This window comes from Pecten maximus, chromosome 16 (genome assembly GCF_902652985.1).
Source record: "Pecten maximus chromosome 16, xPecMax1.1, whole genome shotgun sequence".
Taxonomy (NCBI): Eukaryota; Metazoa; Mollusca; class Bivalvia; order Pectinida; family Pectinidae; genus Pecten; species Pecten maximus.
In genome coordinates, this window is record NC_047030.1 from 30126026 (window position 1) to 30153216 (window position 27191).

General features: G+C 35.2%; 2 protein-coding genes across 5 annotated transcripts in view; one reads left to right on the plus strand and one right to left on the minus strand.

Annotated features, from left to right (window-relative positions):
* Window positions 1–1140: 1140 nt before the first annotated feature.
* Window positions 1141–14893, minus strand: LOC117344933 (adaptin ear-binding coat-associated protein 1-like). 3 transcript variants are annotated; one of them, XM_033907818.1, is made up of 8 exons: window positions 14795–14893; window positions 12153–12253; window positions 11884–11988; window positions 11378–11459; window positions 9323–9431; window positions 8522–8841; window positions 7240–7280; window positions 1141–4504 (listed from the first exon to the last, which is right to left on the minus strand). In XM_033907818.1, exons 1-7 carry the CDS (start codon window positions 14878–14880, stop codon window positions 7256–7258), a joined length of 828 nt encoding a protein of 275 aa, XP_033763709.1. In that variant the 5' UTR covers window positions 14881–14893; the 3' UTR covers window positions 1141–4504; window positions 7240–7255. The 3 variants fall into 3 exon arrangements, with proteins under 3 accessions (XP_033763709.1, XP_033763707.1, XP_033763708.1); XM_033907816.1 differs by lacking the exon at window positions 7240–7280 and adding an exon at window positions 7819–7877; XM_033907817.1 differs by lacking the exon at window positions 7240–7280.
* A 1484-nt stretch (window positions 14894–16377) lies between these two features.
* LOC117314695 (cell death protein 3-like) overlaps window positions 16378–27191 on the plus strand; it is a 29027-nt gene continuing 18213 nt past the window's right edge. The window contains exon 1 of one of the 2 annotated variants that reach the window (XM_033868784.1): window positions 16378–16456. The gene's annotated coding sequence lies outside the window, so the exon portion shown is untranslated. Of the gene's footprint in view, window positions 16457–26997; window positions 27049–27191 lie in introns of those variants that run through there. The other variant, XM_033868785.1, reaches the window with a different exon arrangement.

Here is a 27191-nt window from a genome sequence, read left to right on the forward strand (position 1 = left end):
TGGGTAGGAGTGGTCATCCTAGCATGCTACTGACCCAATAGTCAATGACTGGGAGGAGTCGTTATCCTAGCATGCTACTGACCCAATAGTCAATGACTGGGGAGGAGTGGTCATCCTAGCATGCTACTGGCCCAATGGTCTGACCGGGGAGGAGACGTTATCCTAGCATGCTACTGACCAATGGTCAATGACTGGGGAGGAGTCGTTATCCTAGCATGCTACTGACCCAATGGTCAATGACTGGGGAGGCGTCGTCATCCTAGCATGCTACTGGCCCAATGGTCAATGACTGGGGAGTCGTGTTCCTAGCATGATACTGGCCCAATGGTCAATTACTGGGGAGGTGTCGTCATCTTAGCATGCTACTGACCCAATGGTCAATGACTGGGGAGGAGTCGTCATCCTAGCATGCTACTGGCCCAATGGTCAATGACTGGGGAGTCGTGTTCCTAGCATGATACTGGCCCAATGGTCAATGACTGAGGAGAAGTCGTTTTCTTAACATGCTACTGACCCCAATGGTCAATGACTGGGGAGGCGTCGTCATCCTATCATGCTACTGGCCCAATGGTCAATGACTGGGGAGTCGTGTTCCTAGCATGATACTGGCCCAATGGTCAATGACTGAGGAGAAGTCGTCATCTTAGCATGCTACTGACCCTAATGGTCAATGACTGGGGAGGAGTCGTCATCTTAGCATGCTAATTGCCCAATGGTCAATGACTGGGGAGGAGTCGTCATCCTAGCATGCTACTGGCCCAATGGTCAATGACTGGGAGAGTCGTGTTCCTAGCATGATACTGGCCCAATGGTCAATGACTGAGGAGAAGTCGTTTTCTTAACATGCTACTGACCCCAATGGTCAATGACTGGGGAGGCGTCGTCATCCTATCATGCTACTGGCCCAATGGTCAATGACTGGGGAGTCGTGTTCCTAGCATGATACTGGCCCAATGGTCAATGACTCGGGAGTAGTCGTCATCCTAGCATGCTACTGACCCCAATGGTCAATGACTGAGGAGGATTCATTAATTACATTTAAGCCTTTTAAATGTAGGCCTTATCTGTTTGAGTTTGGTAGTATTTCATACCAGCATGCTATTGATTGAGTGTAAGCAGGTGAGGTAAAAAGGACACAGATTAGGGTTGGAATGATTTATTCACAATACATACAGATACATTCAGAAACAGACACACCTTATATATCTCCATCTCTCTCTACTCTCGTCATTTATCCTCTCGTAAAATTTGTGTTGATTATCTTAGTATCATACTAGATTATCTCCCCTGATCACTAAATCTTCATACACGGCTATCGTTGATATAATTCTTGCAGAATTTCAAAGCCTTCTTCATGGAACACTATTGCAATACTGAAGTGACAATTTTAGAAGAAATACTGGTATATACAAAGCAAATAAAATTAAGTAAAATTATAATGTAATATGTATTCAATTGTGAATGAGAGTTTAAATATTTTCATGTGAAATTATTTGCCGTAATCTCACACTAGATAACGATTTAAACATACTGTTTTGAGTCATGATTGATGGTTTGTTTCTTTTACTTTAGTAATTCTATAAATTTTAAAATTATCACAAAAACTTTCAATTCACCACAACCAAATATTGCTACACGTAGAAAGGTTTAAAGTAGGAAAGTTCTGTATTTATCTACAAATTAGTCCAGGCCAATCCTTCTCTTGTAATGGATATAAAATTCACCAATGTAGCAGGTTTACATATGTACATCTATACATAATCATACCTTTTACAGGTATTATACATGTGGGAATACACACAACTTAAACATCAATTGCATAATCAGATTTACTGTCGAATACATCATATTGACATATTTATGGATGATTATGACTTTATAACAGAACACTTCCTCTTGAGCTTCATACTTTTGAACACTAAGTGATATAGGATACATGTACATCCAATGAAAAGTTCACTATATCGTACAAAACATTTTACATTCCAGACAAGATGTATAGTTAGAAAGTCTGCTTAATCTGACATTGAGACAATAATAACAGGGTACAAATTCTGAGTCTATGTAACAAGTTTTATCGCACTACTGGGTACTTACAAAGTAGTTAATATGTATAAGGTTGCTATCTCTCTACATGTTTTAAATATAGTTTATAAATACTAGTATTTCTGTTGTCTATTTTGTTATTTTTCCCTGTAATTAATTTAATCTTAGATATGAAATATTCATTCACACATTTATGAAAATCGTGTGCATATATGTGTGCTTTATAATTTCTTCAAGAGCCCTTACAATAAAATTATATAAAATAAGGATTACCAGTTTACCAGGGCGATTCCTTGTCACCATCAACAAGTAACATGAACAATAGTCTGATAAAGTAGAACTCGATCGACTGTCCTTATCTATTAGTTTACTATGTAGTGAATATCTTCTCAGGAAGCTTCTAGTAATAAACAACCATTGCATTTACGTAAAACAACAAATATCGCTCTTCAAACACTCTCAGTAAAAAATATCTCCAAACACCTAATCAAATTTCACTAGTAAATGCCCAATTATGCTCTCTCCCAAACACTCAAGGTTCTCTTCCAAACAACCAATCAAAGCTCTATCCCAAACATCCAATCAAAGCTCTCTCCCAAACAACAAATCAAAGCTCTATCCCAAACACCCAATCAAAGCTCTCTCCCAAACACCCAATCAAAACTCTCTTCCAATCATATTCTGCACTGAACTCTTTTGGAAATGGGAGTGTTTCAAAGTCTAATGTTTTGTAGTGATTCCTTGAAACACTAATAATGAGATTATCATACTTTGTTTTTTTATAGATAACACTAAACAATGAATTATGAAACAGCAGACAGGAATCTGTAGAGTCCTACGGTAAAGTTTATTACAAGGACATCCTAGTACCACAGATGACTTTAATGTAATATGAGACACCTAGCCTATTACTTTCTATACACTACAGTATACAGTATGTACCGGTATACACTATATAATTACATAGCTACACTTTCAAATTGTCTTCCAACAACTCCATAAACAACAACATCAACAAATAGATGAACCATTCACCATGGCTAATTTGGTAAATGTTTCATCATACATTACAGACAGGACTTATCATGTACCTGTAACTCAATTTTCTAAATTCAAAAATTAGTTATTGCAGAAATTTGTCACAGATTTTAACTCGGTAAAAAACTTTCTGCTATGCCCTAAATATGAAAGTGCCTGATAAAGTATTTTTCATGAAATTCAATTTTAAATTGGAAATGCAGTTAAGGAATTATACTTATGTCAAAACTAACAATTGTTTCTGGAAGCTTATAAATAAAATAAAAACAACAAAAAGTGTTTTGAGGGATAAAAATAAAGAAAGCTGATAGGCAGGATAGACTGGATTTGTATAAAAGCATCACATATAACAATCACTGCACAGAATCAAATTTGAGCAGAAAATTGTGAGACCTACAAACTAAAGCACAATCGAACTGAACATTAACAACAAGTTCTGAACCCTAATGTCCTTCAAATGATAGTACAGTTGTATATCTAAATTTGGCACCACACTGAAGGAACATCCAAAGGTCAATGATGTCATCATGTCTGTCAGACGTTAAATCCCTTGGAAATCAATTATTAAAAAGTATTGGACTTCAATACACAAGAGAACATAATAAAATTAACTTAAGCTAAAGTGATTTGAGAGTATTTAAACACCTTTTATATTGTAATTTCCATTTTATATTGTAATGTCCATTACAATATAGTGTACCTACTGTTCATAACATAATGACCTTCAAAATGTAATGACCATTACAATATAATGACCTTCAAAATGTAATGACCATTACAATATAATGACCTTCATAAAGTTATCTTTACAATTTAATGACCTTTACAATGTTATCTTTACAATTTAATGACCTTTACAATGTCATGTCCATTACAATATAATGACCGTCACAATGTAATGACCATACCAATATAATGACCTTCACAATGTTATCTTTACAATGTAATGACCTTCATAATTGATATAAGGACCTCTACAATGTTAACAACCTTCAAATATTATGACCTTTAACACTTACCATATAAGGTTATGAAATGACAAGACATCTATATATATATTACGTACATAAATACAGTTGAATTCGACAGTAACAGACATTCTTCTCTGTAAAACACCACATTAACATATATATGTAGCATGTACCTAATGTTAAACTGCCTTCACAGCAGACCAGCCATTACACAAAATACTACAAATAATTTAGTTCAATTTTATTTCAGGTCAAATGTCGTTAACTTTGACCCAATGTATGAGGTCAAATGTTGATGAGTATGGGTGTCATGGCGATGATAGCGATGACGATGATGAACAGCCAGTATATATGTGTACTGATACGAAGCTCAGCAATATTTATAGAATGTCCATGAGGTGCTATAACTAGATCCTTAGAACTGTACCCAGCTGTTGTCCGTGGCAGACCTAAAATAAGAGTAATAGTTTATTATTCAGCTAACAACAAGAGTAATAGTTTATTATTCAGCTAACAACAATAGTAATAGTTTATTATTCAGCTAGAAACACAGGTAATAGTAAATTATTCAGCTAAAACAATAGTAATAGTTTATTATTCAGCTAGAAACACAGGTAATAGTAAATTATTCAGCTAAAACAATAGTAATAGTTTATTATTCAGCTAAAAACAAGAGTAATAGCTCATTATTCAGCTAACAACAAGAGTAATAGTAAATTATTCAGCTAAAAACAATAGTAATAGTTTATTATTCAGCTAAAACAATAGTAATAGTTTATTATTCAGCTAACAACAAGAGTAATAGTTTATTATTTAGCTAAAAACAATAGTAATAGTTTATTATTCAGCTAAAAACAAGAGTAATAGCTCATTATTCAGCTAAAAACAATAGTAATAGTTTATTATTCAGCTAAAACAATAGTAATAGTTTATTATTCAGCTAACAACAAGAGTAATAGTTTATTATTCAGCTAAAAACAATAGTAATAGTTTATTATTCAGCTAAAAACAAGAGTAATAGCTCATTATTCAGCTAAAAACAATAGTAATAGTTTATTATTCAGCTAAAACAATAGTAATAGTTTATTATTCAGCTAACAACAAGAGTAATAGTTTATTATTTAGCTAAAAACAATAGTAATAGTTTATTATTCAGCTAAAACAATAGTAATAGTTTATTATTCAGCTAAAAACAATAGTAATAGTTTATTATTCAGCTAAAAACAATAGTAATAGTTTATTATTCAGCTAAAAACAAAAGTCATTGTTTATTATTCAGCTAACAACAAGAGTAATAGTTTATTATTCAGCTAAAAACAATATTAATAGTAAATTATTCAGCTAGAAACAATAGTAATAGTTTATTATTCAGCTAAAAACAATAGTAATAGTTTATTATTCAGCTAAAAACAATAGTAATAGTTTATTATTCAGCTAAAAACAAGAGTAATAGTTTATTATTCAGCTAAAACACAAGTAATTATATATAATAGTAAATTATTCAGCTACCAACAATAGTAATAGTTTATTTTATTATTCAGCTACAAACACAAGTAATAGTTTATAATTATTATTCAGCTTAAAATAACAGTAATAGTTTAATATTCAGCTAAAAACAATAGTAATACATAATGTAGTTTAATATTCAGCTAAAAACAATAGTAATAGTCATTAAAGTTTTTATTGTTCAGCTAAAGATCATGTTTATAATTTAGCAAGGGAATAGTATATCAGCTTTCAAGGGGAGTTAATTTATATGATAAATACATATTTATAGCACCTTATATGGTCACACGACACAGTACAAATAATATATGAACTGTACACCAAGTTCATTCAGACTAATTTATAGCAAACACAATTAAAACCTTTCCTATAAATAAATGTATATCACAAATAGTATTTTACAAGGTAAGTTAAAGGTTTTTATCAGTAAAATAAGCAATATAGTGATGATTTCCCTTCACAGTACTAGTAAAAACACATACTTCACTATACAGGTAAGCTCTTGATATGTTCCAATGGTTTTCGCAATTACAAATACATTTTATAACCTTAGTACAGAGGAGGAATAATAACATTAAATGCCTTTCAGAAGGGTGTGTTACTCAGTCTGTTTTAAGTTACACCACTTGGAATGGTGTGTTACTCAGTCTGTTTTAAGTTACACCACTTGACCAACTTTGAATAAAATTGATCTAAGGACTGTTGAGCTATTTAGCCAATACACAAAGCTTGTATATTGTGACCTGGTTATCATGACAATCAAAATTTCTGAAAAAAAAACCTGCATGCACATCTTCCCATATTTCCTAACATTCGTGTGTAGTTTTATTGACATAGTTAACTGTGTTTAGAGTAGTCTAGACAAGATGTGTCTCACTTATTGGCATCAAGGGCCATAACTCCAGTAAATATCACTGGAACTTAATGCCTATCACGGAGACATAAGAATGTGTCATAAATAAGATATGTACTGAGTTTCATTGAAATCCATGCATAATTCTGGGAGTAGTAGGCGGTACATGTATATAATTGTGTGTACAGACAAACATTCCAGTATATCAGCCCCACCCCCTCATATCATTCAGTTATTTATGAAAGCATATAATTTCAAAATCTATCAAACTTGTTATTGATGTATTTGAACAAAGGCAAGTCAGATGACTTTCTGAGTCAATGAAGATTTGAAAAATAAATATATATACTGTATAATCACAAATCCTACTAGGACCTGGTTATACCTCAAAAGACAGCTGTGAAAAACGGATGGGGTATTATTATCATAATTTCTAGTGGATTGTTTCACATATTTACCTGGTATAGACAATTTATAAGTAATGATACATAGAATACAAACAAATGTAGGTATCTAACAAGTGCTTGTACATTTGTAGGGTCAGTGTGTCTTAGAGAAGATGAGGGAGTGTACATAGGTAAAAGGAAAGTGTGTATGTATGGGGGTATGGGGGATAATTGCTCCATTTTTTTTCAAAATATTATCTCATTTGCCATTAAATTTACAATGTATGTAAAGAACACTAAAAATGCATAATGCAAAATGACTTAAAAAAAAAAAAAATCTAAATTTTTCTAAAAAATGTTAAATTACTTAATTGTCCACATATAAATGTACAGTGCTGGAAGGGATTTGATGTGGGCCTCAAAATCATAAATATCAAACCTAAAATATGTCACCCTTAATGCTTGTCAGCAGATCTTCTCCTGTAGGATTGAAAACACCTTTCAACACATTTTGTTACAGTAATACCAAAATAGGCAAAACAGTCAATTTGAAATTTATTCCCGCAAACAACAATACATGTACGAGTAGAGCCCACAGATGTACTACCGTAGTTATCCCACAGATGTACTACCGTAGTTATCCCACAGATGTACTACCGTAGTTATCCCACAGATGTACTACCGTAGTTATCCCACAGATGTAATACCGTAGTTATCCCACAGATGTAATACCATAGTTATCCCACAGATGTAATACCGTAGTTATCCTACAGATATCCCACAAATCTACTACCGTAGTTATTCCACAGATGTACTACCGTAGTTATCCCACAGATGTACTACCGTAGTTATCCCACAGATGTACTACCGTAGTTATCCCACAGATGTACTACCGTAGTTATCCCACAGATGTACTACCGTAGTTATCCCACAGATGTACTACCGTAGTTATCCCACAGATGTACTACCGTAGTTATCCCACAGATGTACTACCGTAGTTATCCCACAGATATACTACCGTAATTATGATGTTATTGTGGATCTGAATGATGTCTGCGACGATGCGTCTGTGTTAAACTGAGTCAATCAAAGAAAAAAACCAATAGGACACACTTGAGACTAGTCAAAAGGGTTTTGATTACTGTTAAAATACATACATGTATTTGAGCAGTACTGTTAATTTTGCACTGAAAACAGCATGCTAAATCATCATTGTGTTTATAAAGGAAGTACTGTTGTACTGCTTTGTATTACAGTGCAACTTCCCAAAACCGATCCTTCTCGAAACTGATCAAGCGATGTACGGAATCAATCTTTCTTTATCATGGTAATTATAAAAATACCAATACTGATCACTCTAAATTCCTAATACCAAACCAATTTTGTGTCCAAAATGGTTAAAATATATACCCAAAATTACTGCTGTAAATCGGCCTTACCTGAGCAAAAACATGCTTGTTGTTGCAAGCTTTGTCCTGGGGCATACACAATAATAAGTAAATTGGTAAATAACACCTAACACTAGAGGAACATTATGATTTAATTGTGTACTAATCAAACCAATCAAGATAAAATCACATCACAATCATTATCATAGCGGTATGGTCTAGAGGAAAACAAGTAGAGCTAGAAAGCCAGAGTTTCGCATCTAATTCTTTTAAGATTTGATTACAAGCTAAAGTCTAAATACTTCCTAAGAGATTGTGCATATGGATACTTACCCAGCACTGGTGAAATCGCCCCAGGGGTCGTTACTACTCTGTACTGCCTGAGGCTGTAGAGATGATGCATCACTATTTGTTGATCCCAAATCAAAAAGTAAGTCAATGTTACTAGAACCACTGGAACTGTTATTTTGTGCCACTGGTGCTGTTTGTGGCTGCGTTGGAACTTGAGTCGTCAGTGGAGGTGGCTGTATACCACCCCCTGGTGGTGGTGGGAGTTTAACTCCCCCTGGTGGTGGCGGCAAAATTCCAATTCCTCCTCCTCCTGCATGTCCTCTTGGTCTGGCTTTGGTATTTGATGAATCTGATTTCTTGGTCTGAAAAATAATGTCAGCATCAACACATATTATAGTGTATAGGAAATATAAATCGTCGTGTATCCTCTATATTCACCCAGAATACTCTCCTGTTTCATATTTTCTAGTTTTTACCATTTTATTTCAAAAATTAATTTCCAGACATTAAGATGTGCAGCATTTTATTGTTTCATTCTTATAATGTCACATAATCTTAAGAGTTATGAAAAGCCAAGTTTGAACACAAAACTTTGAGCACAGGAACTTTTTTATATGAAGATTCTCTCTCATAAATAATTGAAGTTATTAAAGTTTATAAGCAACAAATAAAGCAAATTTAAACTTGACTCTTGTTTGATTTAATGGGGTATCAAACAATATAAATGGTGTCTTGTCACAAAATAACTATCCACAAACAAATATACATGGCGTCTTGTCATGAAATAACAATCCACAAATGATTTGAATCTGAGTAAGTAAGACAAACTGTATAAGAAAATACCCCTATATTGATCTTGATAGTCTGACCTTCCTTGAAGCCCAAGTCCAGCTTTGGTCCCTTATCAAACTGTGTCGCCGATGATTTGGCTTCCTCCTCTGTTTTTAACCACCTGTAGAAACAGTTTTTATCACACTTTAAATGTAAATGGAACTAGAACTGTCGCCAGGATGCCTGACTAATACCCCCGCAATCTGCACGAGTCAATGGTGAATTGGAACTCTTAATTAGAGGCTAACTAAGATAATCCAATAATATAGTGACCAGTTGCCATAGCAACTATAATTTTGAGAAAAAGAAAGTGGCATGCACATCTACATATGGTCCTCTATATTTGTGTGAAGTTTCTTTGAAATTGGCTCTTCGATTTAGGAGGAGTTGTCTGGACAAACTTAAAGTTATGGTTCTTATCGGAAAACCTGTTTATAGTGACCAGTTGCCATAGACACCATAATTTTGAGAAAAAGAAATTGGCATGCACATCTACACATGCATATGGTCCTCTATATTTGTGTGAAGTTTCATTGAAATCGGCCCTTCGGTTTAGAAGGAGTTGTCCGGACAAACAAAAAGTTATGGTTCTTATCGGAAAACCTATTTATAGTGACCAGTTGCCATAACAACCATAATTTAGGGAAAAAGAAGGGGCATGTACATCTACACATGGTCCTCTATATTTGTGTTAAGTTTCATTGAAATCGGCCCTTCGGTTTAGGAGGAGTTGTCTGGACAAACTTAAAGTTATGGTTCTTATCGGAAAACCTGTTTATAGTGACCAGTTTCCATAGCAACCATTATTTTGAGAAAAAGAAAGTGGCATGCACATCTACACATGGTCCTCTATATTTGTGTGAAGTTTCATTGAAATCGGCCCTTCGGTTTAGGAGGAGTTGTCCGGACAAACTTAAAGTTATGGTTCTTATCAGAAAACCTGTTTATAGTGACCAGTTGCCATAGCAACCATAATTTTTAGAAAAAGAAAGTGGCATGCACATCTACACATAATCATTAATATGTGTGTGAAGTTTCATTGGAGTCAGCCAATCAGATTAGGAGGAGTTGTCCGGATAATATGTGTCTATACAGACAGACAGACGGACGGATGGACGGACAGACAACCTGATTCCAGTATACCCCCCCTAACTTCGTTGCGGGGGTATAATTACAAATGCATCCCGTTATTACAAATGTAAATCAAATGATATTCATGGAGCAGAAATGCATAACAGTGTGAAAACAAGACAATCGCCAAATTACAGTCCCCAAATGGATGTGAAATTATATGTCAAGAATAAACAGATGACGAATTGATGTAGGAACTAATTTTACACACTGAATGTTTGACAGTATATATACCACATTTAATGATTATTTTATTGCATTTGGTGGTAGATTTAGTAATATTAATGAATTCAGGAATATCACATGGTAATTTTAGTAGGCAAAATCAGAAGTTGAATGAAAGTGAAGAAATGCTTCAAGTAAGAAATTTCAGAATACTGGAACTAAACATCTTTTTTTCTTTGATATAGATCAAACCTCAAAATGTAGATGAACCTACTTTTGATACATGACTTGCTCCTCACCTAAGTAAACCCATTACCCAAGCATGAAGTTCCAGTGACAAACAGTGTAGGATACAGAGCCTGGATTAACATATTTCTTATTTCTTTGATCCCGGACAAAGGTCAAAATGTAGGTCAGATGGACATACTTTCGGTACATGACACACCATGTACCTCACTTAGTTAAGTGAACCCAAGCCCCAAGTATGAAGTTACAGTGACAAGTAGTGTAGAAGAGACTGCCCAGACAAACTTTTTCCTTTGCTGTAGGTCAAAGGTCAAAATGTATATCAAAGTGACCTACTTTTGGTACATGAAATATTGCCTCAACTAGGTGAACACATGTCCCAAGTTTGAAATTCCTCGGACAAGTTGTGCATATACATGTAGTAGATAAAGAATGAACAAAGTGCAGAAGCTAAACACCACAAAATTATTGTCACCCTCAAACTCGTCCCGATCCCATTGGAGGACAATAAGTAAATGTACTCACTTGAAATGGTCTTGTAAGGACACATTCAGGTCAAAAGAATCACCTCGATCTTCAAATCCAATTCCAATAAACGCTGACCGACCTATCACAGAAATAAAAGTTAAGGATCACCTAAACAGTTAGCTACCTTCCAATAAATTAATTTGTATACTGACATGTACAGAATTCAATTACATTTGTTTGTTTAGCCAAATCATTAAGTAAACTATTTTGTATAAAACATGAAGTGTATGAAATCTCTGATCAGTGAGGAAGCAATTACTTTCTTGTTGTTTGGAATGCAAATTGTAAGGATTTAGCTTAAATGTATCTTTTTGTTAAAACTTATTCACCAAGATCACTATATTGTGCATAATGAAAACTGTAAGTCTTAACAATATCATATACACAATGATCTACTTGGAATAGAACTGCTTGAAGAAAGTAAGAACTGAGAGTATGTGTGAAACTACTTGTATTTATAATTTTGTTTTAAGAATAGTAGGTCATGATCGCACAACACAAACCTCCATCATCTTTGATGCGTAATACAAAATATCGACTAGAATCTGTGACGGGCTCAACAGCTATCCCAGGGTAGGTTTCTACTGGACATTGTGCAAACAGGTCACCTAGCAACAAGGGAAATAACTCATTTGTAATTAAGTCACAGAATTTAAGTGTTACAATATATGGTTAATTTGTGGCACCATACTTGTTTTTGTAACTGATACCAACAGATTTTGCAGTTAACTTATATATTAACATAATTAAATTTTTTTAAATATTAGAATACCTGAATTTTTATCTTCAAGTTTTATGAATAAATCTTTCCCTTTGGAAACAATTCGTAGTCTTCCAGTCCAGTCAGGTTCATCAAGTTTCCAGTCGGCTGCCCTGCAGAATAAAAATTAGCAAAGAAATACTAAATACAGGGTAAAATATTAGTGTTGTCACTTGTGGATTTATTACAGAACTTGGTTCAAACATGATGTGAACATTTTTTCAAAAATTATTGAATTACAAGAGGCCTAGACGGCCTGTATCACTAAACTGGATATTCAAGTAATACGCAAATTTAACCAAAAAAAAATCCCAGTTTGGAATCTGCAACTCAGAACCATTCAACTGACATTTTGGGCCCAACCTTCTGTCTCTGAGGGGAGTATGCACTTCCGGAGTCCCCTTGCCGAGCTCTTCAAAAAGGAGATAAAATACACTTCCGATTTGGCGCTTCATAGGGCCATGCAGTGCAATATTTATACTGTGAATACATGATGCAGAGACCCAGTAGAAATACAAATATTGATGCTTTTCAGACTTGCATACACATGTACATCTCAGTTTCCTTTTAATGTACATGTAGTTACAGACATCATACAGGCAGAGAACTAAACGATATTGATAACTGTAAATCTTGAGAACATGGTATACAAAATAAGTGGCCCAGCATCCATACCATCATCTGACTTCAACAGACAATAGTAATAAGTATAGGGGCCTGTTTGTTTATGCGGACAAACCGGTTCGTCAGTTTTTAAATGTAATATTTCAAACATATAGCTTGCATTGACAGACCTGCAAATGTTAATGCAGACCTCGGAAGTCTTTGTCAAGACTCGTCTGAAATCAATATAAAATCATCAGGTCCTTCTTTATTTCATAAACCAACACCAGTCCAACTGATCTGTCCGTTCTGACCACAAAAACGAAAACGGGCTAGTATAATTGTAGTATACCTATACTCAGTAGCAGTATAGTGGTATTGACAACAGCTACTGGGGAAAAAATAACACTTGGTCAGGACCTATTCAGGATCATTTCAGGGAAGTTTGAGCTAATTCCCACTAGCAGAACTTGAAGGGAAGTATAAAATAGGTGTTGTGTAGGAAAACCATGATTGTGCAATCATGTTACAAAATGAATGCCATATTCGGCTGTCATGTCAATGTTTACACAAAGCTGAAAAATAGCAATTCTTTTCTGGCTCTCCTTCCTTAATAACATCCCTATCAATTTTAGCTCGGTGACACCAGTGGAACAAAGAAGTTTAAAATGTGTTTTTCAAGATGGCCACCATTGAGCAGCCATCTTGAATTTTGAACTAACCCGGAAAATAACTTTTATTCAGGACCATATCAGGATCATTTCAGGTAAATTTAAGCCGAGTCCCACAGACTGAACTTGAGAAGAAGTTTGAAATGTGAAAACTTTATGCACAGCATATGACAATGGACAAAACTTGTTGTCTATTATAGCCTATACTCTAGGCTATATAGGTCATCCTGACCTTTTGGGTCAGATGACCAATCAATACTAAATAATGAGCTTAAATGAATGCTTCTCCAGCACTGTGTACATGTCGATAAACTCGTCTTGGTGGATTTACCGTCCACAAAATGATGAGAGAAATTTGCCAGATTTTGTTCGGGAATCAGTCACGAATCAGCAAGGTCTATTCATACTTTTGAAGTTTTCCTGTTTGGCAGCTGAGAAAAGAATTTTACACCTGCCATCCACGGACATTGAGATTTCTCATTGCAGCCGGCCGGCACACAGCAGAAATGTGCCAACATCACGATAACAATGTGACAACATGCAGCTTGCCTTTTTGATTCTAGCTTCCCCAACAAAAGATTGAGGGCTAAATTTCAGGGCTTTTCGAGAAAAGAGTAAGCCAGACTTCGGATATTCTGTACATGTATTGGACTTTAAGTAAAAACCATACATGCATGTTACTTTTTTGTACATTAGTTCATAATGGCTAGGGATGACAATTAATGACAACATGACCGGTATACAAAAGTATGTGCAAATCTCAAAAAGTGGCCATCTGTGGACCTGAATTTATTTTTCAAGTCAAATGATTACATATTTGTCAATGTGATTTAATCATTTAACTATATATATATATATTAATTCACTCATTGTTTGAGCTGCTTTGTCTTTCTTTAATCCACATAGCCTGTAAACATTAACAATGCTATCAATTTAGCCTAGAATTAAGGTCATGTGGACATAGTATTCTGTGCTAAAGTTAGCCAGAAATACTTGTTTATAAAGACGCTACATACTTGTACTTCTGGATGATTTTATCATATTAGTCTAATAATTATATAAACATCTTCTCTTGATCTGTAAATAAGTCTAATTATAGACCGACAATATGAGTGTGTGATTTTCTGCTGATAAATAAACCTTTATAATTATTGTCATCATATATATCTGATCTGATCAATAGGAACCTTCTTTTCAATTAAAAGAAGAACAGATTTATAATCAATACATTGATTGCACTGGGTCACTCCTTAGGAGAAAGATCCGCCCACAAGCCGGGGTACTATTGTGCCAAATAGTGTGTTACTCAATTAGAAACGTTTTTTATACCAACACATCAAGGTTAAATAAAACACATATAACGTGTTTCTGTTATCTCACCTATATCCCCTGTTCGAAGGCCGGGGCGGTATTTTGTACACGTGAACTGTGTTTTTGACACATAGCACACTCTCGTAATCCGCCATGTTGACCGGAAATGGTGACAAGGAATTATCTCCCCTTCATCAAATTAACTTCGATCATACACGCATCTAGTACAATGTCACAGACTTACTCAAGTTTTTCATTCGCATGACGGTAGACATAGTCATTCTACTATCAATTAAAAGAAAGTAATCACTGGTGGTGAAGACAATGACTGTATTCCAAGACACCCCCCCCCCCCCCCCCACTAGAATATCCAATAACTATTTACATTTACAATGCATGTCATCTTCCCAGTAATTCCATTTGATTCTGAACTATAACTTAGGAGGCTGAACTGACATCAGTTTCCAAGGTAAAGATAACTACATTTATTGATATAGATATATTTAAAACTTTTGATCTTCAAAAGATTTTTATTCATGATATCGAGAATTGGTCTTTTAAATCCTTTTTTATCTTTAAATGCGCACGTTACAATGCTAACATACTTCAGATATACCACAGTTTTTTTCATTGATCCTTTGACTTTGGTGCAGTGTGTCTGATAGACAGACATCGTTAGAATTGTCATGCAGCTCAAATAGATCTATATTTTTATCACATTTTAGCACGATGCATTATGTCAGAGACGTATATATCACGTCTCTGATTATGTAGGAGATATTTATTTAGAACGGACCAAAACTTTCTGATGCCAATCGTTAAATTTTCATCAAACCTCACAGAAATATTGATGACACCTATCAAAATCTTTAGAGGATGAAGGGATTTTTTTTTTACAATGAGCAAACATCAATATCACAGCTCCAGCTACGGTTGTTTCATGCACACACACTTGCACCAATGCTTTCCTTCAATTCTAGACGGGATAAGAGACAAAGTTCTCATATTTCCACAAGAATAAATTAAAGTAGGCGTGGTTATATACCAACAATGAAAGGTTTACAACGATAATACTATCTTACTATCATCTTCAATAGAACGGAATCGAAACCTATATGGCTTTATATATTTATGTGTGTATATGAAAAGAATAGTACACTTTTTGTGTTTTAATGATAGGCGGAGGTGTATGGTGGCTGGTGAGATCGTGAAATATATCTTGTGGAGAACATTAGTTTATGAACAGAGGTTTATGAACTTGCTGCGAGGATGCAAATATATAGCACTGCCAATCAGTGAAGCGTCTTTTGTCGTTCGATCATGCAATTTATTATTATGAAACATTATATAAAACATTTAACAAAAAAAAACCTATACTGCCACATAAGTTAAAATGATGATGATTGTGAAATTCGAATCCACGTGGTTATATTGTGAAAATGTCAAGGCGGGAATGTATAAATGAACAATAATTCTAAATATTAAAACCACATATCATAAGATATTATAACTTATAATTATTTCGTAAAGAAATCGTTCATCTTGATGCATTACACGTGAATTATTTACCGATAAGTTGTTAGAAATGTAACGGCCGATACCAGACTAATGGCAAGCAAACCGCGAAGGGAAATCCCCTAATTTTCCAATGTACCTCTACATGTTTGAGTCTGTTTTGGTGATGCTGTATTAATTCTAAACTTGGACGGTGACTCATTGAAATATTACGTGGTAGGTACTGTCCTCATTCTTAAGAAATAATAGTTGAGCTGTCTATGTAATTAATGAATGCTTCCCACGGGTTAATATATTTTATCGTACCGTTTTCAATGAAAAATTGCATCTTTTGCAGATGTTGTCATTCATGAATATTTTCATGTTTTCTTTTCCTAAAATTACATTATGGCACTTTTACGTTCAAATATGTTTGAATACACATCAAATTTATGACGGAGTAAATAATGAAAATCATTATGCATTTTTAAAATTTTATAATACATTTTCGGAAAATAGGCACTATTCGATGTGAATTCCAGAAAGCCAAATTGTAAGCTAGGTGGGTATATCAAATTAAGCATGTATTATGTAGAGTTGGTTCTAACTGTGTCTGGGTAAGATAGAAACCTGTAATATATAGGTCTCTAGGTAAGACAACATTTATGAAATGAAAAAAAAGTTTATGGAAATGTCGAGGAATCATACCCATTTGGAATTTCAAAAGAGACAGCGTGCTGTGTACAGCTTTAATTAATAACTGCCTATAGTCTATTGTCGACACTGTATATACTTATTAATACTTACTGTCTACTGCCTACTTATACTACTGATATAATAACTGCCTATAGTCTATTGTCGACACTGTATATACTTATTAATACTTACTGTCTACTACCTACTACTTGTTTAAAATATTGCCTACATTGTTGTACGATAACACGATCGCTATGTAAACACACAGAATCTCCGTACCTGTACTCTCCGTTGGGAAGAGGGCAGTATAGACAGTAAACATTGTTAGTTGGCAGTATAGACAGTTAACATTGTTAGTCGGCAGTATAGACAGTAAACATTGATAGTCGGCAGTATAGACAGTAAACATTGTTAGTTGGCAGTATAGACAGTAAACATTGTTAGTTGGCAGTATAGACAGTAAACATTGTTAGTTGGCAATATAGACAGTAAACATTGTTAGTTGGCAGTATAGACAGTAAACATTGTTAGTTGGCAGTATAGACAGTAAACATTGATAGTCGGCAGTATAGACAGTAAACATTGTTAGTTGGCAGTATAGACAGTAAACATTGTTAGTTGGCAGTATAGACAGTTAACATTGATAGTCGGCAGTATAGACAGTAAACATTGTTAGTTGGCAGTATAGACAGTAAACATTGTTAGTTGGCAGTATAGACAGTAAACATTGTTAGTTGGCAGTATAGACAGTAAACATTGTTAGTTGGCAGTATAGACAGTAAACATTGATAGTCGGCAGTATAGACAGTTAACATTGATAGTCGGCAGTATAGACAGTAAACATTGTTAGTTGGCAGTATAGACAGTAAACATTGTTAGTTGGCAGTAAAGACAGTAAACATTGCTAGTTGGCAGTATAGACAGTTAACATTGATAGTCGGCAGTATAGACAGTTAACATTGATAGTCGGCAGTATAGACAGTTAACATTGATAGTCGGCAGTATAGACAGTAAACATTGTTAGTTGGCAGTATAGACAGTAATCATTGTTAGTTGGCAGTATAGACAGTAAACATTGTTAGTTGGCAGTATAGACAGTAAACATTGTTAGTTGGCAGTATAGACAGTAAACATTGTTAGTTGGCAGTATAGACAGTAAACATTGTTAGTTGGCAGTATAGACAGTAATCATTGTTAGTTGGCAGTATAGACAGTAAACATTGATAGTCGGCAGTATAGACAGTAAACATTGTTAGTTGGCAGTATAGACAGTAAACATTGTTAGTTGGCAGTATAGACAGTAAACATTGTTAGTTGGCAGTATAGACAGTAAACATTGTTAGTTGGCAGTATAGACAGTAAACATTGATAGTCGGCAGTATAGACAGTTAACATTGATAGTCGGCAGTATAGACAGTAAACATTGTTAGTTGGCAGTATAGACAGTAAACATTGATAGTCGGCAGTATAGACAGTTAACATTGATAGTCGGCAGTATAGACAGTAAACATTGTTAGTTGGCAGTATAGACAGTAAACATTGTTAATTGGCAGTATAGACAGTAAACATTGTTAGTTGGCAGTATAGACAGTAAACATTGTTAGTTGGCAGTATAGACAGTTAACATTGATAGTCGGCAGTATAGACAGTAAACATTGTTAGTTGGCAGTATAGACAGTAAACATTGTTAGTTGGCAGTATAGACAGTAAACATTGTTAGTTGGCAGTATAGACAGTAAACATTGATAGTCGGCAGTATAGACAGTAAACATTGTTAGTTGGCAGTATAGACAGTAAACATTGTTAGTTGGCAGTATAGACAGTAAACATTGTTAGTTGGCAGTATAGACAGTAAACATTGTTAGTTGGCAGTATAGACAGTAAACATTGTTAGTTGGCAGTATAGACAGTAAACATTGTTAGTTGGCAGTATAGACAGTAAACATTGTTAGTTGGCAGTATAGACAGTAAACATTGTTAGTTGGCAATATAGACAGTTAACATTGATAGTTGGCAGTATAGACAGTAAACATTGTTAGTTGGCAGTATAGACAGTAAACATTGTTAGTTGGCAGTATAGACAGTAAACATTGTTAGTTGGCAGTATAGACAGTAAACATTGTTAGTTGGCAGTATAGACAGTAAACATTGTTAGTTGGCAGTATAGACAGTTAACATTGATAGTCGGCAGTATAGACAGTAAACATTGTTAGTTGGCAGTATAGACAGTAAACATTGTTAGTTGGCAGTATAGACAGTTAACATTGTTAGTTGGCAGTATAGACAGTAAACATTGTTAGTTGGCAGTATAGACAGTAAACATTGTTAGTTGGCAGTATAGACAGTAAACATTGATAGTCGGCAGTATAGACAGTAAACATTGTTAGTTGGCAGTATAGACAGTTAACATTGATAGTCGGCAGTATAGACAGTAAACATTGTTAGTCGGCAGTATAGACAGTAAACATTGTTAGTTGGCAGTATAGACAGTAAACATTGTTAGTTGGCAGTATAGACAGTAAACATTGTTAGTTGGCAGTATAGACAGTAAACATTGTTAGTTGGCAGTATAGACAGTTAACATTGATAGTCGGCAGTATAGACAGTAAACATTGTTAGTTGGCAGTATAGACAGTAAACATTGTTAGTTGGCAGTATAGACAGTAAACATTGTTAGTTGGCAGTATAGACAGTTAACATTGATAGTCGGCAGTATAGACAGTAAACATTGTTAGTTGGCAGTATAGACAGTAAACATTGTTAGTTGGCAGTATAGACAGTAAACATTGTTAGTTGGCAGTATAGACAGTAACATTGTTAGTTGGCAGTATAGACAGTAACATTGTTAGTTGGCAGTATAGACAGTTAACATTGATAGTCGGCAGTATAGACAGTAAACATTGTTAGTCGGCAGTATAGACAGTAAACATTGTTAGTTGGCAGTATAGACAGTAAACATTGTTAGTTGGCAGTATAGACAGTAAACATTGTTAGTTGGCAGTATAGACAGTAAACATTGTTAGTTGGCAGTATAGACAGTAATCATTGTTAGTTGGCAGTATAGACAGTAAACATTGTTAGTTGGCAGTATAGACAGTTAACATTGATAGTCGGCAGTATAGACAGTAAACATTGTTAGTTGGCAGTATAAGTAGTAGACAGTTGGATGTAAGCGGCAGTAAGTCAGTGAGTAGTAGACAGTTACAAATTGTAGATGTTAGAGGCAGTAAGTCACTGAGTAGTAGACAGTTACAAATTGTAGATGTAAGAGGCAGTAAGTCACTGAGTAGTAGACAGTTACAAATTGTAGATGTAAGAGGCAGTAAGTCACTGAGTAGTAGACAGTTACAAATTGTAGATGTTAGAGGCAGTAAGTCACTGAGTAGTAGACAGTTACAAATTGTAGATGTTAGAGGCAGTAAGTCACTGAGTAGTAGACAGTTACAAATTGTAGATGTAAGAGGCAGTAAGTCACTGAGTAGTAGACAGTTACAAATTGTAGATGTTAGAGGCAGTAAGTCACTGAGTAGTAGACAGTTACAAATTGTAGATGTTAGAGGCAGTAAGTCACTGAGTAGTAGACAGTTACAAATTGTAGATGTTAGAGGCAGTAAGTCACTGAGTAGTAGACAGTTACAAATTGTAGATGTAAGAGGCAGTAAGTCACTGAGTAGTAGACAGTTACAAATTGTAGATGTTAGAGGCAGTAAGTCACTGAGTAGTAGACAGTTACAAATTGTAGATGTTAGAGGCAGTAAGTCACTGAGTAGTAGACAGTTACAAATTGTAGATGTTAGAGGCAGTAAGTCACTGAGTAGTAGACAGTTACAAATTGTAGATGTTAGAGGCAGTAAGTCAGTGAGTAGTAGACAGTTACAAATTGTAGATGTTAGAGGCAGTAAGTCACTGAGTAGTAGACAGTTACAAATTGTAGATGTTAGAGGCAGTAAGTCACTGAGTAGTAGACAGTTACAAATTGTAGATGTTAGAGGCAGTAAGTCACTAAGTAGTAGACAGTTACAAATTGTAGATGTTAGAGGCAGTAAGTCACTGAGTAGTAGACAGTTACAAATTGTAGATGTTAGAGGCAGTAAGTCACTGAGTAGTAGACAGTTACAAATTGTAGATGTTAGAGGCAGTAAGTCACTTAGTAGTAGACAGTTACAAATTGTAGATGTTAGAGGCAGTAAGTCACTGAGTAGTAGACAGTTACAAATTGTAGATGTTAGAGGCAGTAAGTCACTGAGTAGTAGACAGTTACAAATTGTAGATGTTAGAGGCAGTAAGTCACTGAGTAGTAGACAGTTACAAATTGTAGATGTTAGAGGCAGTAAGTCACTGAGTAGTAGACAGTTACAAATTGTAGATGTTAGAGGCAGTAAGTCACTGAGTAGTAGACAGTTACAAATTGTAGATGTTAGAGGCAGTAAGTCACTGAGTAGTAGACAGTTACAAATTGTAGATGTTAGAGGCAGTAAGTCACTGAGTAGTAGACAGTTACAAATTGTAGATGTAGAGGCAGTAGTCACTGGGTAGTAGACAGTTACAAATTGTAGATGTTAGAGGCAGTAAGTCACTGAGTAGTAGACAGTTACAAATTGTAGATGTAGAGGCAGTAAGTCACTGAGTAGTAGACAGTTACAAATTGTAGATGTTAGAGGCAGTAAGTCACTGAGTAGTAGACAGTTACACATTGTAGATGTAGAGGCAGTAAGTCACTGAGTAGTAGACAGTTACAAATTGTAGATGTTAGAGGCAGTAAGTCGCTGAGTAGTAGACAGTTACAAATTGTAGATGTTAGAGGCAGTAAGTCACTGAGTAGTAGACAGTTACAAATTGTAGATGTAAGAGGCAGTAAGTCACTGAGTAGTAGACAGTTACAAATTGTAGATGTTAGAGGCAGTAAGTCACTGAGTAGTAGACAGTTACAAATTGTAGATGTTAGAGGCAGTAAGTCACTGAGTAGTAGACAGTTACAAATTGTAGATGTTAGAGGCAGTAAGTCACTGAGTAGTAGACAGTTACAAATTGTAGATGTTAGAGGCAGTAAGTCACTGAGTAGTAGACAGTTACAAATTGTAGATGTTAGAGGCAGTAAGTCACTGAGTAGTAGACAGTTACAAATTGTAGATGTTAGAGGCAGTAAGTCACTGAGTAGTAGACAGTTACAATTTGTAGATGTTAGAGGCAGTAAGTCACTGAGTAGTAGACAGTTACAAATTGTAGATGTTAGAGGCAGTAAGTCACTGAGTAGTAGACAGTTACAAATTGTAGATGTTAGAGGCAGTAAGTCACTAAGTAGTAGACAGTTACAAATTGTAGATGTTAGAGGCAGTAAGTCACTGAGTAGTAGACAGTTACAAATTGTAGATGTTAGAGGCAGTAAGTCACTGAGTAGTAGACAGTTACAAATTGTAGATGTTAGAGGCAGTAAGTCACTGAGTAGTAGACAGTTACAAATTGTAGATGTTAGAGGCAGTAAGTCACTGAGTAGTAGACAGTTACAAATTGTAGATGTTAGAGGCAGTAAGTCACTGAGTAGTAGACAGTTACAAATTGTAGATGTTAGAGGCAGTAAGTCACTGAGTAGTAGACAGTTACAAATTGTAGATGTTAGAGGCAGTAAGTCACTGAGTAGTAGACAGTTACAAATTGTAGATGTAAGAGGCAGTAAGTCACTGAGTAGTAGACAGTTACAAATTGTAGATGTTAGAGGCAGTAAGTCACTGAGTAGTAGACAGTTACAAATTGTAGATGTTAGAGGCAGTAAGTCACTGAGTAGTAGACAGTTACAAATTGTAGATGTTAGAGGCAGTAAGTCACTAAGTAGTAGACAGTTACAAATTGTAGATGTTAGAGGCAGTAAGTCACTGAGTAGTAGACAGTTACAAATTGTAGATGTTAGAGGCAGTAAGTCACTGAGTAGTAGACAGTTACAAATTGTAGATGTTAGAGGCAGTAAGTCACTGAGTAGTAGACAGTTACAAATTGTAGATGTTAGAGGCAGTAAGTCACTGAGTAGTAGACAGTTACAAATTGTAGATGTTAGAGGCAGTAAGTCACTGAGTAGTAGACAGTTACAAATTGTAGATGTTAGAGGCAGTAAGTCACTGAGTAGTAGACAGTTACAAATTGTAGATGTTAGAGGCAGTAAGTCACTGAGTAGTAGACAGTTACAAATTGTAGATGTTAGAGGCAGTAAGTCACTGAGTAGTAGACAGTTACAAATTGTAGATGTTAGAGGCAGTAAGTCACTGAGTAGTAGACAGTTACAAATTGTAGATGTTAGAGGCAGTAAGTCACTGAGTAGTAGACAGTTACAAATTGTAGATGTTAGAGGCAGTAAGTCAGTGAGTAGTAGACAGTTACAAATTGTAGATGTAAGCTGCAGTAAGTCACTGAGTAGTAGACAGTTACAAATTGTAGATGTAAGCGACAGTAAGTCACTGAGTAGTAGACAGTTACAAATTGTAGATGTTAGAGGCAGTAAGTCACTGAGTAGTAGACAGTTACAAATTGTAGATGTAAGAGGCAGTAAGTCACTGAGTAGTAGACAGTTACAAATTGTAGATGTTAGAGGCAGTAAGTCACTGAGTAGTAGACAGTTACAAATTGTAGATGTTAGAGGCAGTAAGTCACTGAGTAGTAGACAGTTACAAATTGTAGATGTTAGAGGCAGTAAGTCACTGAGTAGTAGACAGTTACAAATTGTAGATGTTAGAGGCAGTAAGTCACTGAGTAGTAGACAGTTACAAATTGTAGATGTTAGAGGCAGTAAGTCACTGAGTAGTAGACAGTTACAAATTGTAGATGTTAGAGGCAGTAAGTCACTGAGTAGTAGACAGTTACAAATTGTAGATGTTAGAGGCAGTAAGTCACTGAGTAGTAGACAGTTACAAATTGTAGATGTTAGAGGCAGTAAGTCACTGAGTAGTAGACAGTTACAAATTGTAGATGTTAGAGGCAGTACGTCACTGAGTAGTAGACAGTTACAAATTGTAGATGTTAGAGGCAGTAAGTCACTGAGTAGTAGACAGTTACAAATTGTAGATGTTAGAGGCAGTAAGTCACTGAGTAGTAGACAGTTACAAATTGTAGATGTTAGAGGCAGTAAGTCACTAAGTAGTAGACAGTTACAAATTGTAGATGTTAGAGGCAGTAAGTAATGAGTATAGTAGATAGTACTTGTAACTACAATTAATCAGCGATTACAGTTTGTAGCGTAAATGATGACGGGGAAAATTAACAGTTGATGTAACTTAATTTGTATTGTATAAAACAATACTTTATTGCGTTTATGTACAGTGTATGGATTAGTAGAACTATTTACATGTAAATGTATTTAAACGTCATGAAGCTGTCAAAATAACAAGTAAGAGACCACAGGGACCTTTTCATCCATATAAATGTATTTGTGATCTTTATTTGGTCGATATAAGATTGATTTTCTCAACTCTTGTCCTCTTTCACATGAAAACAAGGCCAATATATATAGGAAATTTGATGAAGATCCAAGCAGAACTTTCTGAGAAATTCTGTCAAAATTCAAAATAGGGGTAATTTTGACTTCAGATAGGTTTCAACTTTCAGTATGAACAACTTGTCTGGAGAGTAAGGGAAATCGGCATATATTTGAGTAAGATCCATGAAAAACTCAATATCGATAACAAACTTCATCTCTCAAAATTCAAAATGGCCACTGACGACCAGTCTGAAAATTGATCATTCACAACTAGGGACCAGGAGTCTTCATACGAAATTGGATAAAAATCCTTTTGGTTCTTTTCAAGAAACAGCAATAAATCTATTTTGTATACATGTAAGTAGACAATTAACGATGTAAGGAAGCTGTGGCTGTAATTCAGTTTCTCAGTTTTTCCATGGTGACGTCATACCTATATTTTGTCAATTTATGCAGTTTTGCTTATCTAGAATGTTCTGGAAAAGTTAAAGTTATTCTCATCCGTTTCCATTCAGAAGAGAATTATGTATTCCGTCAGTAACATACACATTCACTTACCGTTATACATGTATCTCTTGTAGCTTTTTATATGGAAACCATTGGAAACGCTTGAACCAAAATATCATCTGTCATATGGAATTGGCCTCCGCCATATTGTACAGTTGATGCTATTAAGAACTATCTGATATATCATGCCAAACCTTGAAACTCAGGTAACTCGAATACTCTGATAACTCGATTATTTTTTTACGATCTCGACGGCTTCGAGTTAACGGAGTTTGACTGTAATTTTGGAAATGAATAAATACACCCAAAAACAATAAATAAATAAATAAATAAATAAATAAATAAAATTGGCTGTATACATTAATGCGTTTCAAGTAACCTTACAAAAATTTTAACGATTCATCATTCTGATCGATTAGCTACTTCCGTTCGCTATTATACCCTCCAAAAGAACTCCTATTTCTTGATCTTTTAGAAATTCTATGATTTGAATTTTGTCCGGAGATCTCCTACATATTTTGACCAATTTCTTTTAAACATTGTAGCTGGCTTTATAACCATTATATACAGCTGTGTTTCTGTGAGAGGCATTTGGATCCGACTATATTTGTAAAGTCATTCACCTTTGTTTATTTCTTTGTTTGATTTTTGTCCTGAAATCCTACATTTTCGAATGATTTCTTTGAAACTTAAAAGGCTTCATAATCAAACGGTTAGAAAATTAAACATTGACTTTGTAGTGAAATTACAGGTGAATGAGAAAGCGCGTCACCTTACCACTCATCAGGGCCCAGTTGTTCAAAAGGTGATTAGGCTAATCACAGTTTAACAACAATTCTAAAATCCCGATTAAATCGTTTCTGGTAAAACTAACTTGACAAAAGTTTATTAAACTATAGCACTCACCAGTCTCTTCCTACCTGTCTATTTTAAGGTATATACATACACAGATGTTGAAGTAAAGGAGAAATGAGATTTTCACTAATCAAGTGTTAATAATCACTTTTTAAATAGCTTGACCCTGGTGATACAAATGTCATGGGAGATAATTTACCATATAAGGCGTTCGACGGGCGTATATTATTCCTCCCCTCCATGCTCTTGTTGAAATTAAGTAATTAAACTATCTCCAGTTAATCCGAGTAACCATAGCATGCACGTGTAACGATCGTACACGTGAAGTCAAGGTCAATCCTGATACCCGTCATAAGTCATTCAGTAATTCTACTGATTTTGATGTGAATACAACATCACACACTTAAACACGAATTCTATCTAAATAAGACGATACAAGAAGACAAGAAGGTATTTTATCATTGTGTCATTACACTATCGACAGCTAAACAGTATCGCCTGGCGACTAAATTTGGGATTTTATCTTTTCTCTTCTTTCTAAACAACTTTCTTCTTCCTAATGTCTCCCTTGACAATGCCTCGATTTTGGTCTTCAGTTGAGCGTTCGCCCCTGTGAGGAAGGCTTTGGGTTCTGTCCCCTGGTCGAGACATACCAGAGTCATTAAAAATGGTAGTTGCTACTCCTGCTTAGGGCTCAGCATTTTGGGAGTGGAACGACTGGTTGGCCCGTTGTCAGTATAATGTGACCGGGTGGGGTGTCCTGCTGGGTGTCTTCGGCAGTATACTTCAGTGAGGTAGCACTATAAATCGGCAAAAGTTCCGGCCTATCACAAGGAGACTTAACACGAACATACCACAGCCTCCCAAAACACACATACGCACCCACCACACGCATGCATGTCGCACGCACGGGAGGCCGTCCTTAAATGACCTTAGCTGTTAATAGGACGTTAAACAAAATAAACCAAACCAAATCAAACAGTATCGCCTGGAGAAGGGCGGTCAGTCTGACACGCATATACATGTATGTATACATTACAAGTGTATATATCCCTGTGCCGTCTCAAATGATACCAGCATGTTTTCCCTTCATTTTAACAATCTTTGCCAGCAGACCCATCATTTAGGTATCGAGTTAATAATGTGGGATATGAATAAACAGTCACCATGCACGTGTAACGTGACAAAATCTGAATAGGTCGATATACCGCGCTAAATGTAAGCAAGCCGGATAGGGAAATTCCCTAAACTTCCCGTCCCTGACTGGTTTCTGTCCAAGGGTGATACAATCTATATACTTCAAACTACGGTAGGTGGACGCACAAAAACAATATTGCTTACATTCAATTACTTTTGATATACTGAATATTTTCCACAGTCATTGATTATATTGAATGTTTAATTTTTAATTGTTATTACCTTTGTTTCAGTAGTTAATTTCGAATTAGCCCA

Bases quoted from the DNA above. Each gene is read 5' to 3' on its own strand.
- LOC117344933 (XM_033907816.1), bottom strand. From the start codon at position 14,880: ATGGCGGATTACGAGAGTGTGCTATGTGTCAAAAACACAGTTCACGTG. The intron at 11,989-12,152 runs GTATTCTAATAT...CCTTGTTGCTAG, and splicing joins ACTTGAAGATAAAAATTCAG to GTGACCTGTTTGCACAATGT. The intron at 7,878-8,521 runs GTAAGTATCCAT...TGATTGACTCAG, and splicing joins GGCGATTTCACCAGTGCTGG to TTTAACACAGACGCATCGTC.